At 34.9% G+C, this 23026-nt stretch overlaps 1 protein-coding gene across 1 annotated transcript; it reads right to left on the bottom strand.

Annotated features, from left to right (window-relative positions):
- Positions 1-1484: 1484 nt before the first annotated feature.
- Positions 1485-3657, bottom strand: LOC122030443 (tubulin beta chain-like). Its single transcript, XM_042589643.1, has 3 exons — positions 3189-3657; positions 2480-2749; positions 1485-2401 (listed from the first exon to the last, which is right to left on the bottom strand). Exons 1-3 carry the CDS (start codon positions 3580-3582, stop codon positions 1728-1730), a joined length of 1338 nt encoding a protein of 445 aa, XP_042445577.1. The 5' UTR covers positions 3583-3657; the 3' UTR covers positions 1485-1727.
- Between the last annotated feature and the right edge of the window lie 19369 nt (positions 3658-23026).

Here is a 23026-nt window from a genome sequence, read left to right as displayed (position 1 = left end):
ACGACCATGATGAAATTTTTGTTTGTGCTGTCGTTCATCATTTTTACAAGTTATCTCATTTACTTCAAGGAATGGACTAGCACCAGTTGGGCGGGTCTCATGATTTTTCATCAAAAACTCATTTGACTCACCCACAAGAAGACATGTAATCAACTCAGAATAGTTCTTGAAACTTTTCTCTTTATATTGCTACTGCAGAAGCATGTTAGATGCATGAAAATTAGAATATGTTTTTTTTCCAACATATGTTCATCAATAATTTTTTTCATCACATAATTTTTAACTTTAAGTTGATTTTAAACATAGTTGATTTATATTCACTTACAAATTTAAAATTGTGTAAATGTAAATGAATCCATTCATAACGAGCATTTGGAAGAATTATAGTTTTATAATGGTTATACCTTTCCTTCAAATTATTCCATAGTTCGAGTAGATCTTTGATCATCAAATATTTGATTTTCAATCATTTGTGAAGATGGTGACGAATGAATATCATTGCTTTTGCACAATTTTTATAAAGATTTCTTATTTTCATCTTTTATAGTGTCTCCAAGACCCACAGTTTCCAAATAAATCTCCGCATCTATTTTTTTTTCTCGAAATGTCAAGAATCGCAAACTCTATCTTTGAAAGATTTGACACAGTGAAAATCTAATCCAAAGAAAACCAAATCATTAATAATAATTATCATACATCATATATATTTATTAATGAATGATAAAACATGATATAATCAAAAGATGATTTTATAACACATAATTGTAAACTATTTTTGAAACTTTACAAATCATGCAAATAACAACTAACTAATGGTTAATCAGACAATAGCTAAAAAGTACGAAGGAATTATAAATTTAACTTTTTGACATGTGAATAATTTTAATGAAGAAAAAAATATAAACATATCTATATATTTTTTGATATTACTTATAGCTGAATTAAAAAAAAAAGTAAATCTTTCGTGTTGATAACGTGTAAAATTATATAAGTAATCACATAGGCAAAGAAAATATTATTGACCTTTTTTTTATCTCATCTATGAAAAGAATAGATATATAGGTATTTATAAGTATGTAACCATCTTGAAACTCTCAGGCTCATACATTTACATAAGTTAGGAGGTTATGAGATGATGAGTTATAGAGCAATGAATAAGTTTATGGAATATTGGGGATTGATAAGTATCCACGTACATATGTTATTTTACAACAAATAATAATTTATAGTACAACAAATAATAATTTATAGAAACTAAAAAACCAATCCCAATTCTGCTTGTGTTTATTATATTAATTTTTCAAATTTCAAATCCTATTTTATAAAAACTTTAAAAATTAAAAAAATTCCAAGCAAACAATGCCTAATATTTCAAGATTAGCTTCCAGACCACGCCCTATTTTATTTTACTAATCCACATAGCAAGTTATCAGCAATTAACATTAATCTCTAATTCCACACAAATAAGCAATCGTATTCAATAATTTCTCAACCATAATTGCTAACGATATTACATATATATATTAAAGCTTTTCTTTCATATTTTCTTTCCAGAATAACAGATAGAAACATATCAATCTAAAAGTAATATACACAAGTACAATTTGTCAAACAGAACAACCAACTGAACATTGCTGAAAATGAAACAATTGCAACATATCATTGAATGCAAAGTGGAATTGTACCACAAGATCATACCGGGAAGAGAAGGACAATGATAATGCATATCAATCCTCTTGATAATCACCTTCATCTTCTTCATATTCGACATCCTCTGTTGTTGCATCCTGGTATTGTTGGTACTCAGAAACAAGATCATTCATGTTGCTTTCAGCCTCAGTGAACTCCATCTCATCCATTCCCTCTCCTGTGTACCAATGCAAGAAAGCCTTTCTTCTGAACATTGCAGTGAATTGTTCGCTGACACGATGGAACATCTCTTGAATTGAAGTAGAGTTGCCGATGAATGTGGAAGCCATCTTTAATCCAATTGGTGGGATATCACAGACTGTAGACTTCACATTGTTTGGAATCCACTCAACAAAGTAAGAAGAATTCTTGTTCTGAACATTGAGCATTTGCTCATCCACCTCTTTGGTGCTCATTTTGCCACGGAACATCGCTGATGCTGTCAGGTAGCGCCCATGGCGAGGATCAGCTGCACACATCATGTTCTTGGCATCCCACATTTGTTGGGTGAGCTCGGGGACAGTAAGAGTACGGTAGTGCTGTGATCCACGGGATGTAAGAGGAGCAAATCCAACCATGAAGAAGTGGAGACGAGGGAAGGGGATGAGGTTGACGGCAAGCTTCCGAAGGTCAGAGTTGAGTTGTCCTGGGAATCGAAGGCAGCAAGTGACGCCACTCATGGTAGCCGAAATCAGGTGGTTCAGATCACCAACTGTTGTTTCACATAAATGTTAGTAATGGATACCTGCAGGGCAATGAGACATGGTTCACACGGAGAAGAAAGACTTACAACTTGGAGTAGTAAGCTTGAGAGTTCGGAAACAAATGTCATAGAGTGCTTCATTATCCAACACCATGCACTCATCGGCATTCTCAACAAGCTGGTGGACAGAAAGAGTAGCATTATAAGGCTCGACCACAGTATCAGACACCTTAGGCGACGGGAAGACGGAGAAAGTTAGTATCATGCGATCGGGATACTCTTCTCTTATCTTAGATATTAGGAGCGTCCCCATGCCGGAGCCAGTCCCACCTCCAAGTGAATGACAAACCTGAAACCCTGTTTCATGTCTGAGTTAATAAATTCTGAGTTGTGCAATCCAACAGGTAACATATTGGTTGAAGCAATGTTCTGGAGAAATAATTATTTGCCATCTGCTGAAACTGTACAGATTTGTAAGACCAGCTAGGCAGCAAGTAGCTGTGCTTTGTAAAAAATTTGGATGATCCAAGTTTTACAAAGAAAAAGAAAAATCAAGTAAACGCAATACTGATGGCAATTAGGACCACAGTCAAGGTTCTGGAATCACGAAAACACATGATTAACAATTATATCTCTGTTTCTCAACGTTATGGGAGAAGATATGGTCACTTCTTGTAGATATGAAACAACTAATAGCATGGGAAAGCATTGCCAGTAAACGATTAAGATTCAACCAATTCAGAATCTAAAGGGGAAAAAAAATCAAGAAAAACGCACAATATAAAGGAAATCTCACCCTGCAAGCAATCGCAGTTCTCGGCCTCTTTCCTGACAACATCAAGGACCGAATCAATAAGCTCGGCGCCCTCAGTGTAATGCCCTTTGGCCCAGTTGTTGCCGGCCCCGGACTGCCCGAAGACGAAGTTATCAGGGCGGAAGATCTGGCCGTAGGGGCCGGACCGGACGCTGTCCATGGTGCCGGGCTCAAGGTCCATGAGCACCGCCCGGGGCACGAAGCGCCCGAAGCTGGCCTCATTGTAGTATACGTTCACTCGCTCAAGCTGGAAGGGATTATCGCCGCCGTAGCGGCCGGTGGCATCAATGCCATGCTCCGAGCAGACGACTTCCCAGAACTTGGCCCCGATCTGGTTGCCGCACTGTCCGCCCTGGATGTGGAGGATCTCGCGCATCTTGAAGATGGTCGGAGGAAGAGGAGAGGCAGTCTAGGGTTCCGGTGGCGAGGAGAGAGTGATAGTGAAAAGAGAACTAACAAGTTCGGGGGAGGCTATAAAGAAAGGGTCGTGCGATGACGGATATTAACGGACTTTTCGAGTGGAGTTGTTTCTTTAACGATAGACGTGACGGGTAGTTGAATTTAGGCGGGACCTTCAATTTTAAAACGATGTTATCAATAGCTATGATGATAGCCAACAGCTTTTCTTGCCTTCTAAGCTAAGAGCATCCATATATCATATTTAAAAATTTTATCTTAAATTTTAAATAGAGTAGTTAAAAATATTTTACATCAGCTACTCTATCATTCTCTAAATTTAGATTTGATAAATAATGATTCTTTAAATTTATGGAATGAAACCGAAATCTTTGGGGATGATTCCGTACTATAGTTTGGAGGAGGAACTTTAAGACACCCTTGGGGAAATGCACCTGGTGCAGTGGCTAATAGAGTGGCTTTAGAAGCATGTGTATAAGCTCGTAATGAGGAGCATGATCTTGCTCGTGAAGGTAATGAAATTATTCGTGAAACTTCCAAATGGAGCCCTGAACTAGTCGTTGTTTGTAAAGTATGGAAAGAGATCAAATTCGAATTCGAACCAGTATATAAGCTAGATAAAGAGAAAAGCTAAGTGTGTCTAATTCAGTAAAGTCAAACTTAGGGTAAACTTCTACCCTAATAAAATAATATTTCTTTTTAATCTTTTTTCTTCCACTCAATCTTTTCAATCTCTCTTCTTTTACTCATTTTATAAATATAATAATAAAAAAATAGAAGAAAGAGAAGAAAATAATAAAAAATTAAGGATGATGGAAATTTTAGGATAGTTAATATAGTATGTAGTGAAAAATGATTGTCTAAATTTAATAAAGTAAATTGTTTATCTTACATTTTATATATAGTAATAAAGAAACTGATATGGATGCTCTAACATTTCGTTTTAATATTTATGATTGCTAAATTATCTTTATTCTTTTTAAAATGAATAAAGATTCACGAAGTTTTCATCACAGTATATTTTGAAAAAGTGTCAGATGATATTGAGTTAATTGCACACCATTTTATCTTTATTTTATAAGAGATTATTTCCTCACATGATAAATATATATATATATATATATATATATATATATATATATATATATATATATATATATATATACAACAACAACAACCAAGCCTTTTCCCACTAGGTGGGGTCGGCTGTATGAATCTTTTTACGCCATTGAGCTCTATCTCCTATTATATCATCATCTATATTTAAATAAATTTTATCTTGTTTTATTATTGCTAACCAAGTCTTTTTTGGTCTTCCTCTTCCTTGTTTGATATGCATGTTTATCATAGTTTCACATCGCCTAACTGGAGCATTTATTGGTCGTCTAAGTACATGTCCGTACCATCTTAAACGTGTCTCTCGGAGTTTGTCATCAATAGATGCAACTCCGACTTTCTCTCTAATGCTCTCATTCCTTATTTTGTCCATCTTCGTATGTCCACACATCCACCTTAACATCCTCATCTCTGCAACTCTCATCTTATGCTCATGTGCTCGAGTCATAACCCAACATTCAGCTCCATATAACATAGCAGGTCTAACTGCGGTTTTATAGAACTTACCTTTAAGTTTAAGAGGTACTTTACGGTCACATAAAACACCCGACGCTCCCCTCCATTTCACCCATCCTGCTTGTATTCTATGTAAGACGTCTCTCTCAATCCCTCCATCATTTTGTAAAAATGATCCTAAATATTTAAATTTATCGGTTCCGGGCAACTCGTCCTCTCCTATCTTAACAATTGTTTCATTATTTCTAATATTGCTAAATTTAAATTCCATATATTCTATCTTTAATCTACTAAGCTTAAAACTTTTTTCCTTCTAGTGTTTCCCTCCAAGATTCTAGCTTAGCATTTACTCCTTCACGTGTCTCATCTACCAAAATAATATCATTTACAAACAACATGCACCACGACACTGTGTCTTGAATGTGCGCAGTGAGTTCGTCCATAATTAGTGTAAAAAGATAGGGACTTAGGGCTGATCCCTGATGTAACTCTATCTTTATTGGAAATGCATCAGTTACTCAGCCTAAAGTCTTTACTCTGGTCGTTACATCCTCATACATATCCTTAATTAGTTTAATATATGTTACGCTAACACCTCTCTTTTCTAAAATTCTCCATATAATTTCTCTTGGGACTCTATCATAAGCTTTTTCTAAGTCAATGAATACCATGTGTAGATCTTGTTTTTGCTCCCGATATTTTTCAATTAATTGTCTAAGGAGATGTATAGCTTCTATTGTTGACCTTCCAGGCATGAACCCAAATTGATTTTCTGTCACTGTGGTCTCCTTCCTTAATCTTTTTTCTATTACTTTTTCCCAAAGTTTCATAGTATGATTCATTAGTTTAATACCCCTATAGTTTGCACAATTTTGTATGTCTCCCTTGTTCTTATATAAGAGAACTAGAGTACTTATCCTCCATTGATCAGACATTCTTTTCGTTTTCAATATCATGTTAAATAATTTTGTAAGTCATTCAATACCTTGTTTCCCTAAGCACTTCCATACCTCTATCGGAATATCATCTGGTCCAACGGCTTTTCCATTGTGCATCTCATTTAAAGTTTGTTTTACTTCTGAAGTTTGAATTCTACGATAAAAATTAAAATTTCTATGCTCATTTGACCTAATTAAATTAACTAAGTTAAGTTGGTCACCTAAACCTTCATTAAAAAGTTGATGAAAATACCTCTTCCACCGCTCTTTTATTTCTCCATCATTTACTAATACACTATTACATTCATCTTTAATACATTTTATTTGGCTAAGATCTCTTGTTTTCCTTTCTCTCACTTTAGCTATTCTATAAATATCTTTTTCCTCTTCTTTTGTATCCAATTTTTGATATAACCGTTCAAAAGTTTCATTTTTTGCTTCACTCACTACTTTCTTAGCTTCTTTCTTGGCTATTGTATATTTTTTTAAGTTTTCCTCGTTCTTACAAATATATAATTCCTTATAAGCTATTCATTTTTTCTTCACTTTCTCTTGTACTTTCTCATTCCACCACCAAGATTCTTTACTTAGTGGTGTATGTCCCTTTGACTCACCAAGTACACTCTTAGTTACTATTTTCAACTTTGATACCATCTTATCCCATGTTGTATTAGAGTCATCGTATATTTCACCTAATGCTTGTACTTCTACCTTCTCCTTAAATATATTTTGTTTCTCATCCTTTAACTTCCACCACTTAATTCTAGGAATTGTATATATTTTCTTTCTATTGATACTATGTTTGAGGCGTATATCCAACACTACTACCCTATGTTGGGTAGTTAAGCTTTCTCCTGGGATGACTTTGCAATTTTTACAAATCTTTCTATCCTTCTTCCTAACCATAAGAAAGTCAATTTGCGATTTATTATTCCCACTTTTGAATGTGACTAAGTGTTCTTCTCTTTTTTTAAAAAAACGTATTAGCTAATATAAGGTCATATGCTATTGCAAAATCTAATATAGTTTTCCCTTCCTCGTTCCAAACCCATAACTCCTATGTACTTTCTCATATTCCTCATTTTTCACTCCGACATGCCCATTTAAATCACCTCCTATTAAAATCATTTCATTTGGTGGAATATTTTGTAATATTTCATCTAAGTCCTCCCAAAACCTTGATTTGGTAGCTTCATCTAATCCTACTTGTGGTGCATATACGCTAATTATGTTCATAGTTTCTTTCGCCACTATTATCTTAAGGGCTATAATTCTATCTCCTTTTCTAACTACTCCTACAACTTCATCCTTTAACAAATTATCTACAATGATACCCACTCCATTTCTTGCTTTACTCTTTCTAGTGTACCATAACTTAAAACCCGAGTTCTCTATCATCTTTGCCTTCTCGCCTATCCATTTTGTATCTTGTACACACAAAATATTAATTTTTCTCCTAATCATCATATCTACTACCTCCATTGATTTACCAGTGAGAGTTCCTATATTTCATGTTCCAAATCTTAGATTATTAGTTTTCCTATCATATTTGTTCTTATCTAACCTATGGTGTGAGAACTTTGTCTATTTAACACTACACCCAAGTTCTCATGGAGATGTAGCGGTCCTTGCTGAGACGTTACAGTCGGACCCTGTAACGCGAACTCTTGCATATTTATCACTACACGGACCCTACAACGTGTTCCTTCCGGGGAACAACCTAGCATTAGCACAATAGTTTAATGGATTCATTCATTGAATATTTGCCATAGTTTGACACTGGTTGGCAACCTAACGCAACCCTCCTCCTTTATCCGGCCTTGGGACCGGCCATGACCGATCATCATGGGCGGAGTTTATATATATATATATATATATATATATATATATATATATATATATATATATAAAGTTTCAGATAGTAGAAATAGTAAAAGCAGTAACAATAGGCAATAGTAAATGACAATAAAATAATAATAACAATAGTAAAATAGTAAAGTTTTAGACAATAGACATAGGAAAAGCAGTAGTATCAGCAGTAAACAAAACAAAAAAAGTAGTAGTGCAATTTTAGTAAAAGAAATAGTAATTTTTTTTAAAAAAAAATGCGAGTTCAAAGAGTGGTTTGATCAACTTTTAAGAGAGAGACTTGGTTAATAAGAGAATATTATGTTATTCTTGTCTTATTTTTCTTGTTTATTTTCTATGGAGTTTCACTTGTTCCGTATCTCACCGTTGAATCTTTGCCCTGACTTATAAATAAGTATTAGGATAGGTAACCCTTCTTGCTTAGCCTGTATAGGTCTTATAGGTTCTACTTTTGTTATTCCTGATACAATTATTATTCACCAACTAATTACTGAGAAAAAGACTGAGGAAGAGAAACAAAGAATATAGACGAAATATCAGAGTCTAACCTTTCCTTACCAAGTCAAGGAGTTTTTATTTCGTCATAGGAACAAATGATTCTTTATTTAATAGGGAAATTTTTACATGAAGATAGAATGTGGGCATAAACTTAAATATTACACAAAAGAGTTACATATTTTTACAAAAAGGACTAGTATATAAAAACTTACAATTGTAACTTAGCACACTGAGAACGGAAACTTGCTAAAGAGGAGCACTTGCGTTGGAGATGGGGAATGCCCTTGAGTATAGAGGTTGATGGCTTTTTATAGACTTAGGAGAAGGAGATTGCTTGGGAAGGAAGGAAAGAGAGCTTGCATGTTGGAAAAGGGGGGTTGCCCATATAACATCTAAGAGAGACAGGTGAAAGAAAAAGAGAAGAGGAGTTTGACTAGAAAACACTTCAACGGGACAAGTGTCGTTGCTGATAAATATGCAAGTCGGTGGAGTAGCTATGGTACTGTATATGTCGATCGTGGAGGTACTATAGTGTAAGTGGAGATACTATAGTGTACCATAGTGGAAGTGGAGGTACTGTAAAGTACTGTAGTTGCCTATTGAATCTAAAGAAGGTGCTTGCAAATTAGAAGCTTGAGCTGTAGTTCTAGTTCTGTAGAGAGCTGCTCTATAAACTCTGGCGGAAAGAGCAGAATTGGCTAACCTTTTGTTACTCAATCTTTCAATTTTCCTTTGGTAATGTTGGAAAAGAGTTGTATGTTGTGAAGTAAAAACAAAAGGGAAGAATCTGGTACCTATATCTTTAGGCTAATATATTTTCTTTGTATAAGATTTGCCAGCAAGGATGTAATTTTCTAGATCTTCTATTATATCCCAAGTCCAATTTGTGCCTTGGATAGAAGCCCGCTAATGTTTGAGTTGGCCTGCAAAAGATGGTGGAGCATCCTAGTGTATGTCTAGATCTGTAGGATAGTCTTCTAGTTCAGCTTGGTAGCCACCATCTTCATTTATGTCAATTTTGACCAAATATCTGGCAGGTTCTATTTTTAGATCCAGCCATTCAAGTGAAGTACTATCAAATGTGTAGACAACAAAAGTTTCTTCTTCCTCTAAGACAAGAGAAATGATAGTTTCTAATTTCTTAGGAAATTCTTTGACAAAATTAGGACCATGAATCTAAAGTTTATACAAAAGGCCATAATATAGTAATGTGAACAAAGTAACAAGCTTGCCTTTGTATGTTGTAGTAGTATAAGTCTCATAATCCATATTGGCCTTACAAAAAGAATAAAGAAGCTGGCATTGGTATCCATATTTGCCAAAGTTTGCACAGGTTAGGCCTATCTTTTGACATTTTAGTTTTGGGCTAAACTCTGTTTCATAGACAATGGTCATGCCTTCAAGAGGAATTTTGTGAAAAGCTTTGAGTGCTGCTTCACATATTTTGATGAATGTTTTTAAAGTTGACTTTTCAGCTAAACTCCGCACATAAGTAGTGATGTCATCTAGTATAGTGTTGGGGAAACCCAATAATCGGGCTTCTGAATCTCTTTGAGGTGTTATTGTTGTAGCCCTTTCTTTTAATTGGGTCAATGTTAAATAGTTTGACCTATGAGGGAGTTGGCTAGAAAACTCTAAAGAAGGCCTAGGAGGCTCTTCAGAGCTAAGTATTCAAGTATAAGTTTTTGTATTGTTAAAACTTGGGCTACGAGGCCTTGTTTCTAGAAGTGGTCATGCCTTAAGTAAAGTGTTGATAAAGAAGTGAGGCCCAAGTTGTGTACGGGTAGCATCAAAAGCTTCTTTAAGAGAATAAAAACCCTTGAAATATGGATGTTCTAAGCCTTGGATGACTAAGTTTCTTCCCAATTGGAGTGTACTCCTGCTTGAGTTCCTGAGAAAATCATGTAGCAGGAAAATTTCTTGCCTACTAGTTTTTGTATTATAGCGAGAAAATAGTTAGATAGAGCATTAATCATAGCAATTCTATATTGAGAACTGTCGAGTATTGTGGGAATGTTCCAAATGTTGTTAATAATACAATTTTGAATATGATCTAGTTTATCTCTAGAAGAGAAATGAAACTGGTCTTCATACTATGTCAATTGTTATAAGTCTTGGTTACCAAAACACATGGTTTTGATAACAAAAGTACGTACTTTTCTAGGTCAATCCATGTTCCTATCAAAAGAAAGAAGTTAGCAGTAGGATAAGAGTTAATGTAGTAACCGAGAAAGTGGATAAGGGTTAATGTAGTAACCGAGAAAGTGTATCTGCTCAGGAATTATTGATTTCTTTTATATGCTCCTATTGAATAAGTAATCCTTTATTGATAATAGTATCTATGAATTTTAACCAACGCTTGGTCCTCAATCCTTTTCTTAAGCGTTTAGTTTGTTGGTCATATTTTACTATAACTTCACAATCTGTTTTAATAGTAATTTCTTGTTTATTGTAGATAAATAATCTAAATTCTTCTAAGCAATAAATGACAACTAATATTTCATAGTCTAGAAAAGTTAAATGCCCTTTTTCTTGATATTTTCTAGAGGTATATCTACATAAATTTTTAGGAGTTTTTCATATTTGGATGTTTTTCTAAATAAAATACCTCCCCATCTTGTTTCACACCTATTGATTTCAATGACTAAGTAGTCAAAATCAAGTGGTAGTATTAACATTGGAATCATTTTAACTAACTGTTTAATTTGTTGGACAAGTGCTATGTTTTTTTTATTGAAATATTTTTGTCATGTTAAGGATGTTTTATTGTATAAGGGACCACCAATTTTACCTATATCTTTTAAGTAAGGTTGTGCATAATTAAGAAGACCTAGAAAGGCTCTTAGAGTTTTAGTGTCCTACATTTTATCAAAGAAAGCTAAGATTTTAGCTGAAGTATGAGGCTGAAATGCTATTTGTCCTTGGCCTATTTCGGCACCTAGTTGCTAACTATATTTTTATACGGGAAATAATAAAACCATGTTTTTCAAATAGATTAAAAATAATGTGAAAATGGGCATAATGTTCCTGCTTAGCTTTAGAGAAAACTAAAGCATCATCAATGTAAACACAAATGAACATGGAAACATTTCTAAAAATATCATCTATTTTTCTTTGAAAGATTTAAGGGGTAACCTTAAGACTGAAAGGCATAATAAGTCATTTAAAATGTCCTTCGGGATAGGAAAAAGTTGTCCATTCAATAGACTCAGGGTGTATTTTAACTTGCCAAAATTCTAATTTTATGTCAAACTTAGAGTACCATTTATAGTTCTAGATTTTATTTAAGAGTTTGTCTTTGTCAACCATCTTCTTGACAATTATCATTAAGTCGTTTGTAATTAAACACCACCCTAGATTGACCACGTTTCTATTATGCTCCTTTATTAACTATAAATGCTAGACTTCTGTGCCTAGATGTTGATCTTTGGATGACTCCTAAAGTTAGTAGTTGATTTATATGCATTTTATATTTTTTTTTAGTTTCCCAATTTGTATATCTTAAATCTTGAGCTTTAATTGTGAGATCTGGGTTAATTATTGCTAATTTGCAGTAAACTTTGTCTCTGCCCCAATATTTGGTAGGCTTTCCCCAATAATTTCTAGTTTTTCTAATCTAGAAATGAGAGAGTCTATGTCAAGTTAATGAGTGTTTATTATTTGAAGCAATTATTTTAGAAGTATTAAATTAGATGGGAGAGTCCAAGTGTCATGGAAAAAATAGGATAAAGGGCTTGACTAACCAAGTGAGTCTAATTTTACTCATCTTGATCCTGATAGTCAGAAAGAGCAATAGCACAAGTTTGATTATTACTAGTAAGAGACTGTGTTGGATTACTTGATTATTTACAGATATGTTTAGTAGAACATTGATAAGAAGTACTATCTATATTAATCGGAGACATGGTCTTTATGAGTAGTTTGGTAATTAAAGGATGGATTATTATGGATAGTCTGATCCTATAGGTGATACTATGAGTGAAGAAAAGAAAAGAACATAATCCTTGGTTAAAAGGAAAGCTCTATCATGTGCTAAAAGAAAATTTAGTCCTAAGATTAAGTGAATATTAAGATGTAATAATGGTTTAATCCAAAGTTTAGAGAATGGAAGGGGTGCTATATTTGCCACAATTATCATAAAACCTTAAATGTATATTAGTAACGAATTGTGTGCAAGCTAACTTTTGACCATCAAACTGCGTACTTATTAATGGTTGTGATGCAGTTTTGATAAGAGTTTTCAGGATTACTGGAAAAAGTATGGATTCATTAATTGGGAGTTAGTGGTCCCACTGTCTAAGAAGACATGTAATGTAAATTCTTGGCCATGGATATTAACAAGGAATTTGTGATATCTAAGTTTCTTCTTGTGTTGCATATACTAGAAGCTTTGATAAAGACTAGATCAGTATCTATGGGTGTAAAAGAATGTTGCAGGCTTTTTCCTTTATTAGGAGCTTGTGAAGAGGGTGGAGTAACGAGTTCGTTGACTTTTTGATCCATGGTATCAAGTTCTATTTCTAGTTAATTAATATGGGTTTCTAAGGCAAAGACCTTTGTTTCTAGTAAGAAATTTAAAGTATTGCCATTAGATGGTTGGCTTATGGGTATTATAATGGCAAATAATTGTTGGAGGCACATATTACAGACTTATTTTCTACAGATCTTACAGGTGCCTCATTTATTTAGAGATGGATAATAACTATAAAAAAAATATGAAATGTTATTACTTCCTGTCTTTAGTATCAATCATGTGGACAGTTAAGTTCTTTTGTAATTTTAGTATTAAGTTGTTTGAACATTAAATTAGTATATGGTAAATCTTCTCATAATTCTTCTAGATTATGTAATGGCATGTAATCCTATAATTCAGAAGTTTCGGGGTAAGGATGGTATAAAGGATGTAAGAAGGAATTTACTAAACTATAGGCAAAAGAGGGTGATATTTCTTCCACACCATCTATAGAAATAATCGAGTAAATAGAAGATGTATCAAAGACATCTAATTATATTTCTAGTAAGTCAAGATTAGTGTGGGTGACTAGTTTTGCTTCTCTGTATATAGATTTTTTTTTTTATTTGGACAAACAGAGGATAAATGTCTAGGTTCATTACAAGCAAAACAAGTAATAGTATTAGCATAAGTTTTCTTTGACTTGAATTTTCTCACATGTTTATGTTAGTAATTAGCCCTAAGAGCCAATCATGAGATGATTAAGCCTTTCGGTTACTAATTAAGTTAGACTCGAATGAACCCACTCATTGGATTGAGTTCAATCCGAATTAGACAAATTGGATTGATGGGTTACACTCAATGGGTTAGACTTATTGGGTTATTGGATTAATGGTTAATCCAATATAATAATCCAACCCATTAAGAGGAATACAAAGAGACAAAAAAACCCTTCATATTCATTGGATGAATATAAATAGGTTTTTGGTGAGATTTTTCAGGAGATGAGATGGGTGTCTCTTGATCTTCCTCCTCCTTCTTCCTCCTTCTTCCATGGCCGAACCATACTTCTTACTATCACAAGAAGATAGTTCTTCTCCGAAAGCTTCGTTGGTGGGATGAACGAAGGATATGTTCGTGTCGATACCATAGAGGCACGGACACTTGAACGCGTTGAGATCTGGGTCCAAAGAAAAGGTTGATGTCGGGATTGTGAAGGGTATGCAACAAAGGTATAATCCTATCATGTAGTTAGCATAGATTAGTTTAATAGAAATTGTTTCTTCCCTTTCGCATGGATCCGCTGGATAAGTGGATCTAGTATTTTTTCGCTGCATTTCCATGTCTTCTGGCACGCTAGATCCCAACAGTGGTATCAGAGCCACTTGCGAAAGAGCTATGCTGAGTTAGAATTTTTATATATGATATAGAAATTACTTGATAGGGTTTACTGTGATTTGCAAAAGGATTTATGAGTCTCGGCCAAACAAGATTTCGGTCAAGAGAGTGAATCTCGGCCAGACTATGCGTCTTGGCTAGATTTTGTGTCTCGGCCAAATCCTAACTCTTGACCGAAAGTTGGTGTGTGACCAACAAGGTCTCGGCTAGAGTTGTTTTGTTTGGAACAAAATGAAGTTGGTGTGTGACCAACAAGGTCTCGGCTAGAGGTGTTTTGTTTAGAACAAAACATAGTTGGTATTATGGGTAGTAGGGTCTCGGGTAAAGCAGCAACTCATAAAATGAGTATGCAAAATAAGTTTTGCTTCGGGGGCGCTGCCCCCTGGATCGCCATGGCGTTGCGGCTCATAATTTGTTTGCTAAAATCATAGTAAATTTTATGTCATAAAATATTATGAATAGATATGACATGGTGCATGGTTATGACCCTTTTAACCCCAATGTGATTGGATGTGTGTAATGTTGTAATTCATAATACGGTCTGCGTGTCATGCCTTCATCCCTTTTATTCTTGTTGTAATTAGATTACACTCGAATGTAACTCGAGTTTCTTTAGATTTTTTAATGTACAAAATTAGAAAGAGTTAGTCTTCTAGAAGGCGGGTGAAAAGGAAGGAAGGACAACAACACACGACAACCAAGGAAGCGCTTGGAGAAGCGACTTAGACCTAGGTTGACTTATCGCTCTTCTCATTGGCTTGAGAAGATTGCAGTTTATGGGAGTCATAACCTTGTCACATTTAAACTTGTGTATATGTTGATATATGCCATGATATGCCATGATGTATGTGATGCATGTGTAGTTATCGTAATTAGGTCATTTACATATGCCTACCAGAGTTTGGTACTCATTACTACCTCAATCATCTATAGTCAGGTTTGCCAAAGCAAAGTGACTCGTTTTATCTTGGTAGAGTGCGACAGGACAATTGTGATGTCCGATTACTGACGTTTGGGTATGACTTAATTAAGTTACCTTAATTGGATTGAGAACTTAAAGGCATATCCCATAAGATGTAAATCATATTATACTAGTCTTGGGCGATTAGACAAAGCTAACTCAAGATGAATTATAATATGGATTTTATAAGATGGAAAAATGAACAAACAGTGTTGTCCACCTAAGGATACAAGAGTTACATAAGATTTAATTGGTAAACGTTGTCTACTTAAGTTATACTAAGTCTTGGGCGATTAGCCAAAGCTAACTCAAGATAAGGTATAATATGGATCTTGTCCAATTGGTACACGTTGCCTACCTAATTTATACAAGTCTTGGGTGATTAGCCAAAGCTAACTCAAGATGAATTATAATATGGATCTTGTCCCACTAGAATGTCTTTGCTTTTGAGCTTAGAGCTAGTAATGACTTGCTTCTATCAAGCTTTAGAATTCAGTGGGAGAATCATTTAATTAAAGGTCTAATTAAATGATCTGAGTATGATACTTCTCTACATTTTATTGTTGTAGACCATCATGTCATCTAGTAAGTAGAAGACACTATCTCTGCGATCTGTCCTTGATAAGAATAAGCTCAATGGAGCTAATTTCTAGACTGGTATAGAAACATAAGAATAGTTCTCAAGAGAGAAAGAAAACTGTACGTTCTAGAGCAGCCTATTCCTGAAGTGCCCCCTACTACTGCCACTAGAGCTGATAGGGATACTTACAAGCATCAAGATATGCATTAGATGTATCATGCCTTATGCTTGCCACCGTGAACTCTGAGCTTCAGAAGCAACATGAGAACATGGATGCTTATGATATGGTTGAACACTTTAGAAAACTATATCAAGGACAAGCAAGGCATGAGAGATTTGAGATCTCTAAAGCACTGTTTCAATGCAAAATGCAAGACAGAAGTCCCGCAAGGGCATATGTGCTCAAAATGATCGGAAATGTGGAGAATCTACAAAGATTGGGATTCCCACTAGACCAAGAATTGGCCACTGATCTTATCTTGCAATCATTGCCCAATAGCTATAGTTAATTTGTCATGAACTGCAACATGAATGAAATTGATAAACCGCTACCTAAGATGTTGAGCATGTTGAGAACTGCTGAACTCAACCTTAAAAAGGCAAATCCTAGTACCATTTTGATGGTGTCTAAGGGCAAAGGCAAGTGGAAGCCTAAAGGTAAGGGTAAGACCCAAGCCAAAGGAAAGGGCAAGACTCATGCACTGAAACCCAAAGGTGGGTTTGCTAAGGAAGGAACCTGCTTCCACCGGACACTGGAAGAGGAACTGAAAAAGGAAGAGAAGTGAGACTTCTACCTCAGGTATATATGTTATAGAAATCAATCTATCTATTTCTTCTTCATGGGTATTAGATATCGGATGTGCGTCTCACATTTGTACGAATGTGTAGGGGCTGAGAAATAGTAGAGTGTTGACAAAGGGCGAAGTGGACCTACGAGTAGGCAATGGTGCAAGAGTTGTTGTTGTCGTTGTAGGAACTTATTCCTTATCTTTGCCTATTGGCCTTGTTTTAGAACTTAAAGAGTGTTGCTATGTGTCTACCTTGACCAAGAATATTATCTCTGTTTCTTGTTTGGACAATAAAGGTTTTTCATTTGTAATAAAGGACAAATGTTGTTCCATTTATTTCAATGAAATGTTCTATTGTAGTGCACATCCTGTTAATGTACTTTATGTTCTAGACTTTGGCAACCCAATCTATAACATAAATACCAAATGGTTCAAGTTTAATGATTTGAATCAAACATATCTCTGGTATTCTCACTTAGTTCACAAAATGAGAGTTGTATATCCTAACTCCATAAAGATAGATTTTGGACTCATTTGATTTTGAATCATATGAGACATGCAAATCTTGTCTTCGAGGCAAGATGACAAAGACTCCATTCGGTGGACACTGCGAAAGGGCTAATGATCTTTTAGGACTCTTACATACTGATGTATGTGGCCCTTTTAGAGTAACAGCTAGAGGAGGCTAACATTACTTCATTACTTTTACTGATAATTTCAGTGAATATGGCTATGTGTTTCTGATTAGACACAAGTCAGAATCCTTTGAAAAGTTCAAAGAATTCAAGAATGAAGTATAAAATCAACTTGGTAAGAGTATTAAGATGCTTCGATTAGATCGAGGTGGGGAATACCTTAGTCAAGAGTTTCATGACCATCTCGTTGAGTGTGGGATCATATCTCAACTCACTCCACCTGGAACACCACTATGGAATGGTGTATCAGAAAGGAGGAATCGTACTCTATTAGATGTGGTACGATCGATGATGAGTCATACAGATCTTCCTATTTCCTTCTGGGGACATGCTTTAGAGACAGCTACTTTCACACTTAACCGAGTTCCATCTAAGGTTGTCATAAAGATGCCATATGTGACATGGATAGGGAAGAGTCCCAAGATGTCTTTTATGAAGATTTGGGATTGTAAGGCTTACGTTCGACGACGAGTCTCAGATAAACTAAGACCCAAATTGGACAAGTGCTATTTTATAGGATATCCTAAGGAAATAAAAGGATATTACTTCTATAATTCCACACAAGGCAAAGTGTTTGTTGCCAAAAATGATGTCTTTCTAGAAAGGGAGTTTATTTCTAGAAAAACTAGTGGGAGTGAAGTCGATCTTGAAGGAGTTCAAGATACACAAACTAGCACCAAAGCCTTGATGGAAATTGAACAGGCACCACAAGATGTTGTGGATCAGGATTTTGTTGCACAATATGAGGTTATGGAACAACAACCTGTTCAAGTAGCACATACTCTATGTAGATCTGATAGGACTCGTCGTTAACTTGAGAGATATTCATTTCTCTTGTCTGACCACGGTGATGTAGTGCTTATTGGTCTTGATAAGCCTAGATCTTATCAGGAAGTTATACAGGGTCCAGATTTTGAGAAATGTCTAAAGGCCATGAGATCCGAAATGGAATCCATGTACACTAACCAAGTATGAACTTTGGTTGATCCACCTGAAGGGATCAAACCCATTAGGTGTAAGTGGGTCTTCAAGATGAAAACTGACATGGATGGTCATATGCATACCTATAAAGGTAGATTGGTGGCTAAAGGATTCAAGCAGATTCATGGTATAGACTATGATGAAACATTTTCACCAGTTGCGATGCTCAAGTCCATTCGGATCATGCTTGCTATTGCTGCTTACTATGATTATGAAATCTGGTAGATGGATGTCAAAATCACATTTTTTAACGGAAATCGACTCAAGAATGTGTACATGACACAACCTGAGGATTTGTCGATCCAGAGCTTGCTAGAAAGGTGTGTAAGTTGCAACAATCCATTTATGGATTAAAGCAAGCTCCTAGAAGCTGGAATCTTCGATTCGATAATGTGATCAAAACATTTGGTTTCATTAAGAATGAATATGAACCTTGTGTCTACAAGAAGGTTAGTGGGAGCACAGTTATTTTTCTTATATTGTATGTAGATGACATACTTCTCATTGGAAATGATATCCCTACTCTTCAATCAGTGAAGACTTGGCTTGAGAATTATTTCTCAATGAATGACTTAGGTGAAGCAACCTATATTTTGGGCATCAAGATCTATAGAGATAGATCCGGGAGATGGCTTGGTCTAAGCCAGAGTACATATATTGACAAGGTACTTAAACGTTTTGCTATGGAGAATTCCAAGAAGGGTTTCCTACTTATGTCACATGGTGTGAGTCTTTCGAAGACTCAATGTCCTTCTTCTAAGGTAGAAATGGTCCGCATGGATCAGATTCCTTATACATCTGCTATAGGGTCTATCGTGTACATCATGCTTTGTACTCACCCAGATATCTCGTATGCGTTAAGCATGATGAGCAGATGCCAATCAAATCCAGGTGAAGGTCACTGGACAACAGTCAAGAACATTCTTAAGTACTTGAGAATGACTCAAGATTATTTCTTGATCTTTGGAGGCGATGAAGAGCTTGTTATAAAGGGTTAAAGCTGTTGTTGTAAAGCGTTACAGCTGTTGCTGTAAAGGGTTATAATGGTGCAAGCTTCCAAATTGACAAGGACAATTCTAGATCGCAGTTAGGGCATGTATTTTATATAAATGGTGGTCTTGGGTATTAGATACTACAACAATTTCATCTCGTTTGAGGGATCCTCGATATATGAGATATGAGGATATGCAGATAACCAAACAATGCTAATATTACAGATCCTTTGACCAAGGCTTTGGCACCAAGAAAGCATGATGGTCACACTAGGTCAATGGATATGACATATTTTAGTGATTGGCGCTAGTGATATAAGGAGATTGTTAGTGTAAGCCCTAAGAGGCAATCAAGAGTTGATTGACTTAGGACATTTTGTATCATATTTCATTATTTTATTAGAAGCCAAAGGTTATGGTTATTATATTTACTTCAGTTCGGTGCCGAATGAATAAATATAATAATGTCCTTGGGTGGTAGGTTCTTATCTATAGTATATTAATTAGTTGAATTGATAGTGAGATATTGTAGAGAACACTACTCTTAATTATTCCTAGTCGAGCATTAATATACAAGGACAATATTAATGCGTTGAGACTAGCATGTAGGTCAACGGATGACTTGATCTCACAAGTCATGGATATGAGATATCAGGTTGACACATGGGTATATATTAGAGAATATATACTGAATTGACCCGCCATGAGATGTTTCATGGATCGTTATATGAGTGTCATAAACATTCTCATATGACTATTGGTATGAATAGTCCTTAGACCTGAAGTCACTATGGTTCCCTACATAAGAAGTTGTGTACTTTGGTATCGTCAAATGTCACCCGTAACAGGGTGGACTATAAAGTCGATCACTGGGTATACAATAAATTATGCGGAGGGATGTGAGTGATGTAGATGGGATCTATCCCTTCCATATAACGGAAGTGATATCTGTGGGCCCTTTGATTAGTAAAACACAAAAATGTATGACCATACTCAGATAAGTCAATATGAGATATTGAGCTTATTTGTATAGTGTGTCTACTTAGAGATCAAGAAACACAAAGATTGATAAGAGGATGACACGGTCTATGCCTCATTAATCAATCTAGATATCAAGGATACATGGATTGAGTCATACAAGATAATAACCACGGACAGGTTAGGTCAGATCTCGACTTTCTCGTCACTTGGGTAGCAATGATGCATTGTTAGATGTCACTCTTTGTTTATGTATCGCAAATGTTGATTTGGATACATTGCCAACGTTACGAGAGCCTATAGGGTCACACACAAAGAACATATTGGTTCGAAGATGGGTACTTTAGTTTGACTAAAATACTAAGGATATTAAGAATAATGGGTAAATCCAAAGTGTTGGTGTCATCTTAGTGGTGATTGGCACTAGTGCTAATGGGAGATTATTAGTAATTAGCCCTAAGAGCCAATCATGATATGATTAGGCCTTTTGGTTACTAATTGAGTTAGACTCGAATGAACCCACTCATTGGATTGAGTTCAATCCGAATTAGACAAATTAGATTGATGGATTACACTCAATAGGTTAGACTTATTGGGTTATTGGATTAATAGTTAATCCAATATAATAATCCAACCCATTAAGAGGAATACAAAGAGACAAAATAATCCTTCATATTCATTGGATGAATATAAATAGGTTTTTGATGAGATTTTTCAGGAGGTGAGATGGGTGTCTCTTGATCTTCCTCCTCCTTCTTCCTCCTTCTTCCATGGTCGAACCATACTTCTTGCTAGCACAAGAAGATGATTCTTCTTGGAAGGATTCGTTCGTGGGACGAACGAAGGATATGTTCGTGTGGATACCATAGAGGCATGGACATTTGAACGGGCTGAGATCTGGGTCCAAAGAAAAGGTTGATGTCGGGATTGCGAAGGGCATGCAACAAAGGTATAATCCTATCATGTAGTTAGCATAGATTAGTTTAATAGAAATTGTTTCTTCCCTTTCGCATGGATCCGCTGGATAAGTGGATCTAGTATTTTTCCGCTGCGTTTCCGCGTCTTTTGGCGCGCTAGATCCCAACAGTTTATCCTTGTTTAGGTATGGTTTCTTTTCTCTACTTTTTCTAACATAATATGTTTTTCTAGGTCTTACTGATTTAGATTTTGTTACAGATTGTCTGGTACTCTTGAGGGAATGTTTCTATAGTTAGTTCGTGTTTTAGGTTGAGAAAACCTATATCATTGAGGGGTTTATATCTGGCTACAGAATCCATATTATTAATTCTTGAATTGTTTTTGTATATGAATGTAAGTACATTTTTCTTTTAGTTTTGAAATATTGTCATGTTATGGTGCTACTTTTATATCTGTCCAAACTTTATGTATTTCTTTTTTTAAAATCTCCTGGAAGTTTGCTAAATAATGTTTCTCCTAATTCTGAATTACAATAGTTTCCTAACACTACTGTTAATGCTAAGAAGTTATTAGAGAAAAGTTTAATCCAGTTTCAACTAAAGAATTATAATTATTCTAAATATCTCATGGCTTCTCGTTGTAGTATGTCTAATTCTGTGTTAGCATCTCATGTAGTAAATAACCTATGAATTGTATAATAGAAATTAGATATGTTGTTTCCTTACAAAGCAATCCTTGCTACTTCTTCAGGATAAGTAGTTTTGTAAGCTTTTCATACTGCTCTGGCAACGTCACCTAAGTAATTTTCTCCAACTCTTATCATGACTTCTCTAGATTCTATGTTTAGTTCATGTCTGGCTTGATAATCTCATTTTATAGAGAATATATATTGTTTTAAATACGTATCATATAGTTGTGGATCATCACATTCCCCAATATTTAATAAAACTGAATTTTTACCAAAGTAGGTAATTTTTTGTGGTCTTCTTTTTTGTATTATTCTCAACAAAGGATTGTTATTAGTATAAAGAGTAATCCTTGTTCTTGGAGGATGACCTTCTCCATAATCTATAGTTCTCATAGAACTTTCAGGATATCTTACTTGTAAAGGTTATGGTTAGAAATTGCTAGTACTGCTAGATTCATTAGGTTAACGTTTGAGAAGTAAATTTTTTAGCAATAATATTGTTGTCTTCATTGAAATATAACATCTAGTCAGGTTCTAATTTATAGTGTAGGAGGTCAAAAGTTTCTAATTCAGTTAAATCTTTAATAATGAAATAGATAGTAATTTCAGCGGGGATGTAAACATATTCGCTTAAGTCATCATAAAATAAATATTTTGCCTCATTGTTCTCATTAGTTTGGCGTATATGGTTTGGTTGTGTGATGTATTCTATATTCATTAAATTCATATTAGTCTGGTTTTCTTCATGCTCTTCTTCTTGTAATGTGGAAGGTTCATAATTATGAAATCTTACTATAGAACTATCATGTCTGTCTTTATAAATAATAGATTCCATGGGTTGTAAAGTTTTAGGTTTCATACTTAGTTCTAGCTTAAGGGTCCAGTTTAACCCGACAAGTAAATTAGATGAAAAGTCTTTAGGTTTAAAAAATAAATTCCTTTTGTAGTAAGTGTTTCAATAATATTATTTATTTGAACTTTAAAGCTATCATTAATATTAGTCATTGTTTTTCCTTGAAAAATTATATCTATTTGAATATTATATTTTTGAAAATCTCCATAATCTCTTGCTTAGACTGAGATTTTAATATGTT

This window comes from Zingiber officinale, chromosome 10B (genome assembly GCF_018446385.1).
Source record: "Zingiber officinale cultivar Zhangliang chromosome 10B, Zo_v1.1, whole genome shotgun sequence".
Lineage (NCBI taxonomy): Eukaryota > Viridiplantae > Streptophyta > Magnoliopsida > Zingiberales > Zingiberaceae > Zingiber > Zingiber officinale.
This window is presented reverse-complemented; position numbering and strand designations above follow the sequence as displayed.

Coding starts and splice junctions, on each gene's coding strand:
- LOC122030443 (XM_042589643.1), bottom strand. CDS start 3,582: ATGCGCGAGATCCTCCACATCCAGGGCGGACAGTGCGGCAACCAGATC. Junction 2,750..3,188: donor GAACTGCGATTGCTTGCAGG/GTGAGATTTCCT, acceptor GACATGAAACAG/GGTTTCAGGTTTGTCATTCA. Junction 2,402..2,479: donor CAAGCTTACTACTCCAAGTT/GTAAGTCTTTCT, acceptor GTGAAACAACAG/TTGGTGATCTGAACCACCTG.